The sequence below is a fragment of the Zingiber officinale genome, chromosome 6A (assembly GCF_018446385.1).
Source record: "Zingiber officinale cultivar Zhangliang chromosome 6A, Zo_v1.1, whole genome shotgun sequence".
Lineage (NCBI taxonomy): Eukaryota > Viridiplantae > Streptophyta > Magnoliopsida > Zingiberales > Zingiberaceae > Zingiber > Zingiber officinale.
The window spans coordinates 138,530,112-138,542,441 of NC_055997.1; the positions used below are offsets into that span (position 1 = coordinate 138,530,112).

The following is a 12,330-nucleotide window of genomic DNA, read 5'->3' on the forward strand; positions in this document are numbered from 1 at the left end:
TATATGTAGATGATATAATATTTGGTTCAACTAACTCAGACTTTTTAGAAGAATTTATCAACCTAATGGAACAAGAATTTGAAATGAGTTTAGTAGGAAAATTGACATATTTTCTAGGATTACAAATTAAACAAACAAATGAAGGAAATTACATTTATCAACATAAATACACTAAAGAATTACTTAAAAAATTCAGAATGGAAAATACAAAAGAAATAAAAACACTCATGGCAATAAACACAATCTTAGACAATGACCCAAATGGAAAACCAGTAGATCTAAAGTATTATAGAAGTGCAATAGGCAGTCTACTCTACTTAACTGCAAGCCGACCTGATATCTTATTTGCAGTTAGTATGTGTGCTAGATACCAAACCTGTTCTAAAGAATCCCATTTGACTCAAGTCAAAAGGATTTTTAGATATCTTAAGGGAACAACAAACGTAGGAATTTGGTATCCTAGGACCAGTGACTTTGAATTAATAGGATATTCTGATTCAGATTATGCTGGATGTAAATTAGACCGCAAAAGCACAAGCGGTGGATGTCAACTACTAGGTCCATCACTTGTTAGCTGGTTTAGTAGAAAGCAACATTGTGTTGCACTATCTACAATTGAGTCAGAATACATATCCATAGGAGAATGTGTAGCCCAATTATTATGGATGATGCACACCTTAAAAGATTTCAACTTAAAAATCACAAATGTAAAAGTTTTAATTGACAATATTAGCTCAATAAATTTAACAAAAAATCCAATGCATCATTCAAGAACTAAACACATTGAAATCAGGCACCACTTTATCAGGGATCATGTTACTAAGGGTGACATTGAGCTCAAATACGTTGAGTCCAAGTCAAACTTAACTGACATATTCACTAAACCACTCCCTGAAAATGAATTCAGCCATTTACGTAGAAAAATAGGAATGTGTTTAATAGACTAGGAGTTTCGAATTTCAAAAATATTTTCAAAAATGATTGTTTTCAACTCATAGGTTCAAACATGTGTCATTTTTAAAAACCTTCCTATTTATTAGCCTTTTTGCTCAAAATGTTTTTAGCCTTAGACTAGTTCAAAATCCTTAGAGAACATGTACCCATAGTACTAGTTTTGAGCATCTCACCAAAACCCTAGGCTTACCTTGCTTGTGTTTAACGAACATAGAAAGGGATGAGATGCATAGGCCACTTGCCTAAGACTTAAGATGCTTATTTCAGTGCATCGACATAAGTCTGGGCATTAAATACAAAATATATATTAATCAAGTTAAGGTTGAATTTAACTTGACTAACCAAGTGAAAGCTGTTATCTTCTGATAAGTCAGTCAGTAACAAACTGGTTAGACATTTGATTTAATGTCAGGTTCAGGGGGAGAAATAAAACTACTTCAGTTTTTCAAATTAAACTTTAAAATTATTTTTGACTCAACTTGATTAAAAATGTGCAAATTTGTTTTGAAAAGTTGATTCTGAAAAAGAATTTTACAAAATTATTTTGAAAACTCCTTTATCTACTTTGAATATTTTAAAACTATGTTTGCAAACTAACTCTTATACAATCAAATTATTTTGGGTTTCACTTTTTATTGAAAATTGATTTTGAATATTAGATTTAACTTAGTTTTGAAAATTAAATTCAAAATCTAGTTCTCAAAATTTGATTTTACTTAAGTTTGACAATTTGAATGTTAAATTTTAGTTTTCAAAATTGCTTTGAAAATTGTGGAAATTAGAGTATTTCAAACCTAAGTTTCTCAAAATCATTTTTCTTAATTGAATCTTTTACAAACTTAGTTTAGCATTTCAAATAAAGTTTACAAATTAAGTTTCAAAAACTTATTTGAAAAGCATTTCAAAATTGAAACTAGTTTTGAAAATTTAATTTTTGGTCTTGAAATTTAGAAATTATACACTTGTGTTTGAGATTTTTTTTGACTTAGCTATTTTCCTTAAATCTAAAAGTTAATGCTTTAAACAAGTTTTTCAAAAATTTAAACTCCCCCAGATTATCTTGACATTCTTTTTCTTTATCTGCTTATCTTGACATTTCAAAAAAAATCTATGCTTATTTAATCAATGCTTATTTTTGATGAATGTCAAAGGGGGAGTGTTAGGTGGTTAAGTTAGCTAAACCAGAGTTGAAAATACAAACTAACTTAAAAACCCTTTAAATGCTTGTCTTTTCGTGCATATGTTTTCACTAACTTAACCAGGTTGTCATTCCATCAAAAAGGGAGAAATTGTTGGTGCGGTTAGCACTAACGATTTAACCCAGATTTTGATGAATGACAAATCAGGTTAAGTTAGTCTGTTGTTGTCTAACACTCTGACCGAGTGTGCAGGAGAAGTCCAGACAGGTCGACGGGCTGACCGGATGTCTGGCACGAAGCCCAGCTAGGTCGACGGGCTGACCGGATAGCTGGCAAGAAGTCCAAGCGGGTCGACGGGCTGACCGGACGCTTGGCGAGAAGTCCAGCTAGGTCGACGGGCTGACCGTATAGCTGGCAAGAAGTCCAGACGGGTCAAAGGGCTGACCGGACGTCTGGCAGGTAAGTGAGGTAAGTCACTGGAGGGGAGTGACTGCGAGGACGCGTTTCCGGGAAGGGAACATTAGGCGTCGATCCGGCTTAGATCCATTTCGGATATCTAAGTCGAGATCGTGACTAGATTCCGGTCTCAGAAAGACAGAATCTAAGTCATACTTCTTATACTCATAAAACTGTGCTAACACTTTATTTTTCAGGATCTACTTGTCTCGGACTAACCTTGTTTTGCAGGAAAGCTGTTCGTTGGAAAAAGGTGGTCCGGGCGCCGGGAGGTCCAGGCGCCCGGAAGGGATCCGGGCGCCCTGGAGGCAAAAATTATCCTGATCGCGCGTCACCACTTGGAGCTCGCTGGTTGGACTTGCCACGTCTCACCAGGGCGCCTGGAAGGGATCCAGGGCGCCCCGAGCTTCATATAAAAGATGGGGCGGAGGCAGAGATCAGGATAAACTCAGAACTCTTAGACTGCTTGCTCTGCTGCTCTGCGCTCCAACGACGCCAACGAAACTCCGACAACATTCTCTTGTCCTTGTGGTTTTCTTTCTGTTGGTATAGCTTTGTTTCAATTTTCATTAGCATTCCTTGTACTGTCTTTGTAATCATTATTTCGAATTGCTAGTGAATTGCCCAACGAAAGTGCTCACGGAGTACGGACCTTCGAGTAGGAGTCGTCACAGGCTCCGAACGAAGTAAAAAATAATGTGTTCATCTGTCTAAGCTGTTTCATTTCCGCTGCGCTTAACTCTTTTATACTCGCTGTTTTTCGAATTGATATTCACCCCCTCTCTATCGACGTTTCACGATCCAACAGAGTATTCTTAACTACACTTGCAGGACCAGCCCAAAGATGGTTCTCTCGACTCTCGTTAAATTCCATTCACTCGTTCGAAGAATTTGAGACTATATTATATTCCTACATCATTTTGCTAGTAGTAGGAGGTATCATAAAACCTCCATGAACCTTTTTGCATTGAAACAGAAGTTGAAGGAGATGTTAAAAGATTATATTCAGAGGTTTAATAAGATGGCGTAGGAAATCCACTCAGCCACCTCAGAGATACTGATGAGTGCCTTCTTACAAGGTCTTTTGGAAGGAGATTTTTTCCATATCACTTGTAAGAAAGCCTCCAGTGATTGATGATCTACTTGGCCACTTGGTCAAGTATGTAAATGTGAAAGAAGCTCAACTAGCTAGAAGAAAAGACCCTATAGTGTCGAATCAACAAGATGATTAACTAGAGTGAAAGGCACCTCTTCTCCCATTGAAGGCAAAAGAAGCTTACTCATTCAAACCTAAGGATCATCAAGTGGGAGGAGCCATTCAGAATATAAAAGCAGTCCCTCCAGCTCTAAGACAAGAACATTTTTGCACTTATCATCAATCTCGCAGTCATGCCACTGAAGATTGTTATACCTATAAGAGTCAGCAGAAATGTGCACCTTCTCGGACATGGCAAAGGAATGCACGACATGTTACCTCCTAGTCTACCAACCCAGTCAAAATGAGGGTCGATCAGTGCAAAAGGAGCAACCCTAGCGAGAGCTTTCGAAATGTCCAAGAGAAGCATCTCCCTCCTCCAAAGATGAATGAAGGAGGCAAGAGAAGGGGAAAGCAATCGCTCGGGAGCCTGTGAAAGGCCTTATAGGTATCATCTCGGGAGGACTAACTGATGGTAATTCAAACTGAGCCAGAAAGCCCATGCCTGATAACTAGAGGTCCATGCAGTAGGGACCAATTGCGAACGGAGAGTTGGCCCTCCTATTAGTTTCGGGCCAGACGATCTAGGAGTTGAAATGCCACAAGAGGATGCTTTGGAAATAGAAGTTTTGATTCTAAATTATACTATTAAAAGGATATTTGTGGATACAGGAAGTCCTATAAATATTATCTTTAAAAAGGCTACCGACCAAATGCAAATTGATAACAAGGAACTAAGGCCATTGACTACGCCACTGATCGGGTTCATAGGACATCAAGCCCAACCGCTCGGCATGATCTCTCTTCCTCTGTAGCTCGGATATACTGCTCAAGATCTGGAAAGGACTAGAAGAACGCCATTCATGGTAGTTGATATGGTCTCCTCGTATAATGTTATCTTAGGGAGGCCGATACTGAGTGCTTTCCAGGCAGTCGTCTCCACTTACCATCACAAGATCAAGTTTCCAATTGGTGACTGGGTAGGAGAAGTAAGAGGAGATCAGTTAGCATCCCGAAAATGTTATATAGATGTCATTTGACTTGAGTCATAGAAGGTTCGAAGAATTCTGGAGACTTTACAAATAGCTTAGGAGTTTCCATTAGTTTAGCTAGATAAGGAAGAAAGGCCACATCGCCTAGAGGTGGAAGAACAAAAGTAAATCTACATACATCCTGAGTAGGAGGACAGGGTTACTAGAATATTCGTTGATATGGAGCCGAGGTTGAAATAACAACTAATAGACTGTTTGAAGAAAAATTACGATGTCGTTGCTTAGCCACCAAAAGAAGCCAAGGCTGTTTCTCCTGATTTGGTAGTATACAAATTAAATATATTATCAGATTCTCGACCAGTCAAATAGAGAAGAAGACATTTCAGTGCAGAACAGAATCAAATTATACGAGCAGAGTTTGATCAACTCCTGGAAGTAGGATATGTAAGAGAGGTGCAATTCCTAATCTGACTCGCAAATGTAGTGTTAGTCCTAAAACCAGGTGGTAAGTGGCGAGTCCGTATCAATTTTCAGGACCTCAATCGAGCGTGCCCGAAAGACTATTATCCTCTCCCTCGTATTGACCGAATGGTAGATTCAACTTCTGGGTGTGAGTATATTTGTATATTAGATGATTTTTAGGGATATCATCAAGTCTCGTTGGCTCCCAATGATAAAAGAAAGTAAGTTTTGTTACAACAGGTGGAATATTTTATTATGTTGTTATGTTGTTCGATCTTAAGAATGCAAGAGTCGCCTATCAATGAATGATGGATCGGGTATTTAAACACCAGATCGGGAGAAATCTTGAAGTCTACGTCGATGACATACTCATTAAGATAATTCAAGGCCAAGACTTAATCGTTGATATTTAGGAAAATTGTAACACTTCGAGGTAGCATGGATTTAAACTAAATCCAAAGAAGTCCATTTTCAGAGTACAAAGTGGATGCTTTTTGGGATATATGGTGGTTGAGCAGGGAATCCAGGCCAACCCTAATAAAGTAGAGGCTCTGCAACTGATGGCTCCTCCTTGAAACCTTCAGGAGACTCAGAGATTATTAGGTCGAATAAACGCTCTATCAAAGTTTATTTCCTGAATGGCCGATTGGAGTCTGCCCTTTTTTAAAATACTTCACAGGGCTTCAAAGTTTGATTGAGATGACAGATGTGATCAAACCTTCAATGAGCTCAAGGACACTTGTGCTATCTAAACCCATGGCAGGTGAAACATTATTTCTCTACTTGTTTGCAACCGAGCGGGTAGTCGGCTCAATCTTGCTATTGGAGGAAGGTAGCATTCAATATTCCTAACTCTTTCCTAAGTAGCAGTAGTTGGTCGGCACCTTGAACAAGATCGATCTGCCCGACTTGCCCTTTCCAAATGGGCTTGCGATTGAGTCAGCTCAGCCTTGATGCATTGGATGGTGTGATGTTGATGGGCGATAATTTCATCTTTTTGCCGATTTTCTTCCTGGAGAAAGGTCAGAGAGTCCTCGTGTTTTATCTTCAAATAGGCTATAAAGTGAGTCTGGCTCTCCATGTCTGCATAAGCCTTATGCTTCAAGGCTGCCTCAGCTCAAGTTCGGGACGTAGCAGCTAACCAAAGTTCTTCCATCTCTCTACGAAGGGAAGATTGAAGGTCTCGGCTTTGTGTCATCTCCAATAAGGCCTCATCCTTCTGAGTGAGTAATTGAGTCAGATGAGTGAGTTGTTGGTGCAGAGATAATATTTCATCAGGCTCCACTATAGATGCCATGGCATAAAGGAGTACGGTGAAAGCATGAAGGTGTGAGAGGGGTTAACCCTTCTTAAAGGGATGGAAATGAAGAATCACCCTCGAAGCAAGCTACGACCTATGGGAAACAGTGCAACATTCAAAGCACATGTTACATACCCAAAGTTTGGGAATTGGCACAGCATGCATAGACGTATGGGAAATGTCGTAGTGTTTAAGGGCATGATAAATTTCAGAAGACCTGGGGAAAAAGGGGAAGCAGTCAGGGTCACAATGACAAGACTACATAAAACCAGAGTTTGGGTCTAGTCAGTCGGACTTGGGCCTCCTTCGACTAGACTTGAGGGGCAGACTTATGATACGGTGCATAGTAGTATGGTCAGAAGTCAAGGGGACGTGTCAGTCAGAAGTCAAGGGAGCGTAGCGGTCAGAAGTCAAGGGAGCATCGCTGTCAGAAGTCAAAGGGACGTGGCGGTCAGAAGTCAAGGGGACGTGGCAGTTATAAGACACAAAAAGGGAGTAGTCGATATATGGAGAGGGATCACCTGAGGGTAGCCGGTGTATGAAGCCAAGGGAAAGTTTACCGGTCAGGAAACCATATCTAGGACAAGGAATGTGGTCGGGGTAGGAAGCATGGTCGGGACTAAATCCAACCTGGTCCTACCGCAAACCAGGGCTACAGAAGGAAGCACGATCGGGACTAAACCTGACCTGGTCTTACCGCAAACTAAGGCTACAGGAGGAAGCGTGTCTAGGAACAAACCCGACCTGGATTTACCGATCAGGGGTTGTTAAGATAGTCTGCATGAACAAACTTAGTACACTCCGGAGGGTCAGTGTCAGGGGGACAAGAAGAAGGGGACTCTGATGACGCCCTTCCATCTGACTAGTTTGTGTATCAGCACCTAAAAGATCAGCCAGAACTGTTTCAATCACGCCTGAGCAGAATGGAAAGCACTACGCGACAACAGGTCAAGGAATCGTAACCACTTGTCAGAGAATATCTACGGTATGTCAGGGAATATTCTAGCAGTTGGGATCATCTACCAGTAGAACTTTCCTCCAACCTATGAGGGGTCGCCACGTGTCATTCATCGCCAGACAAGTTCTGACACCCGACATCCTCTGGCAAGGGTCAGTCTCTAGAAAGTACGTATTGTCATATCAAAAGAGATGTCCTCTCTCTTGCACAGGTATGCTCACTAACTTTTTCACATTTGTTTTCTACTTTGTTCCTTTTGCGTTTTACTGTGCTCCTGGGGAAAAAGTATCTGACTTGAGCGTCGAAGGATCTGCTCCGGAGATTTTTTTTCCCTGATTCTTGGTCCCTAACGTGCAGGATGCTTGTCTGAGTGTGCGCAGAACTCGTGTACCACTTTTTTCGTCATCGCCCCTCGTCAGCAATCCTCCATAGTACTTCCGGGGAGCTCAGTCACCTTCCGTCTACGCCAGTGACAATGCAACCGGCCTTCATCTAACTCAGACTCCGGACGGGATCACCATGCAAAGTGTAGAGAATCGAAAGTTACACATATGACATTCACTTATGACTTGTATTGCTCATGTCTCAAGGGGACACTACCTAATTAGTAAGTATTAATTCTTGTAGGAGTTTGAATATATTTCAAGATTGACTATGAATGTGCAGAGTTGTGTCTATTTATACAGCAAGAATAACTCAAATCTCCAAAGGAACAAAATTGCAGCCTACCTTTCATATATATGCATCTAGAGCAAATTGATAAGATTAGTATCGCAAGAAATAGAATGCTTCTAGTTGCCCATATATATATATACTTTTGATCCCAGCCATGGTGGTAAAAAAAAGATCATCATGTTGTATCGTGTGGTCCTTTGGGGCTCCAAGAAAGCACCTGTCGCTTGGAGGGAGATATATCGCCCAATTAAAGAAAGAAGATAACTTGGGTTTAAGAGAGTCCAAAAGCTAGAATCGTGCATTAATACTGAAACAACTATGAATATTCATTCTAAGAAGGATTCGCTATGGATTCAATGGGTCCACTTGATATACCTCAAGGGGGAATAATTTTGAATTGGGAGCCAAGGAAAGGAGATTCTCCTTTTCTGAAATAGGTCGTTTGTATTCGAAACCTCCTAGAGAGTTTGGAGGGACAACAAAGTGCAACAGTTAATCTACTTTCAAGATGAAGTATTGGCGCGACTCTAGATGCTACAAAGACATCACTTCCTTAAATCAAAAAACAGAGATGAAGCGATTATGAAGGATTTTTGAAATTCTTTTTTATCTTCGAAATACTCATTTATTATGTGGTTTGGAGAGAAGGGAAGGTTATTAACAAAAGGCAAATTTTCTTACCTAGAAATTGATGGTCGGTGTGACTTATTTAGCAATGAATATGTGACGTTAAACACCTATTTTTTGAATATAGATACAATAAATATATATGGGAGCATATCAAGCTAGTAATGGATGAGCATTAATCGTGCTGTGCGGAAACGACCAAAGAGAATACTCTTACTCTGCACTAGCTATTTATCAAACATGATTTTTTTTTTAAACAATCGGGTATCCAATTCTCATGAGCTCACATCTCAGTATGGACGATCAGACTCTGCATTCTGCCCACCAAGCAAATTAGAAAGTGCCCGAGATTGCTTCTCCGGAGCGGCCAGCTTCCTAGTAAAATACATATACACAATGCGCCGTAACTAGGATTGATGCCTGATTAACAGCTGAAGTGAGTTATATATCTCAAACATGAATGACTAGCAACCAAGTGGTTTCGAGTCTATTTTTGTCCTAAATTGTTATGTTATTCACAAAATTAAAGATCATATTTGTTCTATAGTTTGATGTTCAAGTTTTATTTGATCAATGGGTAGTTGATATTTCAGAGTGATTAGGTAGAGTTGTTGGTATGATTAGTTATTCATTTTATTTTGGATGAATGTAATTATGATTAAATTTAACTTTTAGTATTTTATAAATATATATATTTACATTTCAGATAAATTAAAATATCGATGTAGTTATTTAAAATTCAGCTTCAGCCACCGATTCTAAGTTGTAATTAATAAACTTTATTGTTATACAATAACTTTTTAGGACGTAAAACGCAAGATATAAATATATAAAAAATTTAATATGTTGGCATATTATAATTTAAAATACATGGAAATCACTTAATTACATATTTACATCCCCAAACGTTCAACAAATTCTGTCTTACAAAATAAATTCAGTTCGAACGTAATTAAATGATAAATCAATCTCCAAATTATAATTAATGTAGCATCTAGTCACCGGTGGGGATGACGGAACTGGGTCTCCGGCTGCGCCTCCTGGAGACCGACCTGCTGCGGATCTCCTTCGGCGGGACCTTGTTATCGCCCCACTCGCCGAACCGGGTGTGCTCCGGCGAGACGTAGTCGCAGTCCGGGAAGGTGACGTTGCCGTACCGATGCTGGTCGTAGCAGAAGCTGTAGATCATGTAGCGCTCGCGGAAGCGGCGCATGGCGGCTCGCTTCCGCGGCGTGAGGAGAGCGAAGTCGGCGGACATGAGCTCCTCCACTGACTCGGCGCAGCGGTCCGCCGCCTCCACGGCCGGCTGGATGGGGTCGACGCGGCAGCCACGGAGGACCAGGTCGGTGAACTCCGACACGTACGGCTCGTACTTGTAGTTGATCTTGATCCGGCCGTAGGCTGTGGCCCACGAGCTGCCGTCCCAGATGGTGGCGTACACTGACATGGGCTTCGACGGGAAGTCGCCGCCCATCGCCTCCGTCCGCACCACCTCCCTGATCGGCACGTCGTCGATGTAGAATCTGCAATTTGCAGGCAGGCGGTGAGTTACAATTAACTAACTCATTAAAAAAAATACGTATATATATATATATATATATATATATATATATATATATATATATATATATATATATATATATATATATATATATGATTGATTGGTTAATTACATGATGTAGTCTGGGGTCCACAAGATGGAGTAGCAGTGGGCCGCCTCGGTGGGGTCGAAGGGGACGAGGTAACGCTCTTCCCGACCGCGGGTGGTGCTGCCGTTGCCATAGATGTTGGTTTGGATCCGCCAGTCCTGGCCCTTCACGTTGCCCAGGAACTCGAAGTCCACCTCATCATGCGTGTTCGGAAACATGTCTGCGTTCGAAGTCTGCAATTTAATTAATGTATCATTTGCAATATATTCTTCAATATCTACCGTGCATATTGACAACTGTTCATCGGCCATGTGCCATCTAGTACTGGCCATGGTATATAAATGATATAAATTGAGAAATAATTTCATCAATTCTGTTTTCATGTGAATTTGCGTCTTTAATGATCAAGGATATATTTATACACACTCAATATGTTATATATATTTTTTATTAGCTAACTATACGCAACCGAAACTCGTCCCGGAGAAAACTTTTGTGTCAGTGCCTTTAATTTTGTGATATACCGATCATTAATTGAATAAATGATCTGGAATTAATAGCGAGGGAGGATGGCGTACATAGAAGGCGACGACGACGCCGGCGGTGTAATCTTTCGGCAGCTTAATGGACGCGCTGAAGAATCCGTGATCGTAGAGGTCCGTGGAGATGAATCCCGATCCTGTTCAGTAAATTTAATTGATTAATTACTGTTTTAATTCACGTAATCAAATAAGCTCATCCTTAATTATATATGATTGATCAATCAATCAATATATTACCGGAGTAGCGGGTGAGGGTGAGGTACACGCTCCGGCCGTCGGCGCCGCGTATGAGGTTGTCGTTGCCGAATAGATGCGAGAAGCCTTCGCTGAAGCTGACCGTGGGCACGTTGAAAGGCGGCGCCGCCACCGCCGCCGCAGAGAAAAGGAAGAGGAAACCGGCTATAATCTTCGCGGCCGCCATCGATCGCCCACTCCTGACGACACGCCTTCCCTCTCGATCCTCAATCACGCTTCCTTGTTTGCCTACAGAGAGAGGGCCGAAATTACTCGACGACAATATTATATAGCATACATACACGGAGATAAGTCTTGATATCTCCACCAACTGTTGTTGGCTTCAATTCACAAAAAGCTATACTACTACTCCAACTAATCCTTCCGTCCCAACCCGAAGCATCTAGCTGTTTGATTGACCTCCAATCAACCAACTGCTGACTCTTATATTCCCACGGGTCTGAGCCAGATGATTTGATTAAATCAGCTAGCTAGGCTGGTTGAACCACTCCTTTGAATTAAATTCAGAGGAGCTCACAGTCTTTACGTGCAGGGAAAGTGACCTCGACCTACTCCATCGGGTCACCTTTTTGACGGCTCAACGTTAATTCGATTCATGTATTTGATCCGAGTGCCGTTTCGATTAAAAAAGTAAAGCTGATGATCAGCTAGCGTAATAGAATACGAGGAGGACAAGGCCTCTGGCGCCCACTGCGGCAGGTGAAGTGCCACGCTGCTGCGTGCTTTAATTAATAGGGCAACCATGGCTGGCTGCTGGCAAGCTTTAGGTGAAGTGGGATATCTGGGATGATGCAGACCTGGAGATCGATCGATCGATCGACAAGGTTTACCTGCAGTTCAGTAGCTCGTCACTGTCCCAACGATCCTAATTAATCCACCAATTGACGTGATTAACGTGGAATCTGGATTTTAATCGAGCAAGGTAATCTAGAACTTCAGAGCTCTAATAATTAAGGCGGAGAAAGTGAGAAAGATCTACAAGAGAAAGATTGATAATTAGGGAAAACAAAGCATCAAAGTCTTTGATTAATAATTTGGTAAAAGAATAACAGGATGGAGTGATCAATGCCATGGGAGTCGATTGTTACGAGAAGAAGAATTTTCTGCTGTAGTGCTATTTTATAGT

The 12,330-nt window shown here is 40.9% G+C and overlaps 1 protein-coding gene across 2 annotated transcripts; it reads right to left on the reverse strand.

Annotated features, from left to right (window-relative positions):
- Positions 1 to 9,580: 9,580 nt before the first annotated feature.
- LOC121998305 (probable xyloglucan endotransglucosylase/hydrolase protein 30) lies at positions 9,581 to 11,889 on the reverse strand. Of its 2 annotated transcripts, none has more exons than XM_042553161.1 (5): positions 11,548 to 11,889; positions 11,187 to 11,432; positions 10,986 to 11,086; positions 10,432 to 10,640; positions 9,581 to 10,281 (listed from the first exon to the last, which is right to left on the reverse strand). In XM_042553161.1, the coding sequence occupies exons 2-5, from the start codon at positions 11,368 to 11,370 to the stop codon at positions 9,753 to 9,755; spliced, it is 1,023 nt and encodes a 340-aa protein (XP_042409095.1). In that variant the 5' UTR covers positions 11,371 to 11,432; positions 11,548 to 11,889; the 3' UTR covers positions 9,581 to 9,752. The 2 variants fall into 2 exon arrangements, with proteins under 2 accessions (XP_042409095.1, XP_042409094.1); XM_042553160.1 differs by having other exon boundaries at positions 11,512 to 11,889.
- Between the last annotated feature and the right edge of the window lie 441 nt (positions 11,890 to 12,330).

Coding starts and splice junctions, on each gene's coding strand:
- LOC121998305 (XM_042553161.1), bottom strand. CDS start 11,370: ATGGCGGCCGCGAAGATTATAGCCGGTTTCCTCTTCCTTTTCTCTGCG. Junction 11,087..11,186: donor CACCCTCACCCGCTACTCCG/GTAATATATTGA, acceptor TTTACTGAACAG/GATCGGGATTCATCTCCACG. Junction 10,641..10,985: donor GCGTCGTCGTCGCCTTCTAT/GTACGCCATCCT, acceptor ATTAAATTGCAG/ACTTCGAACGCAGACATGTT.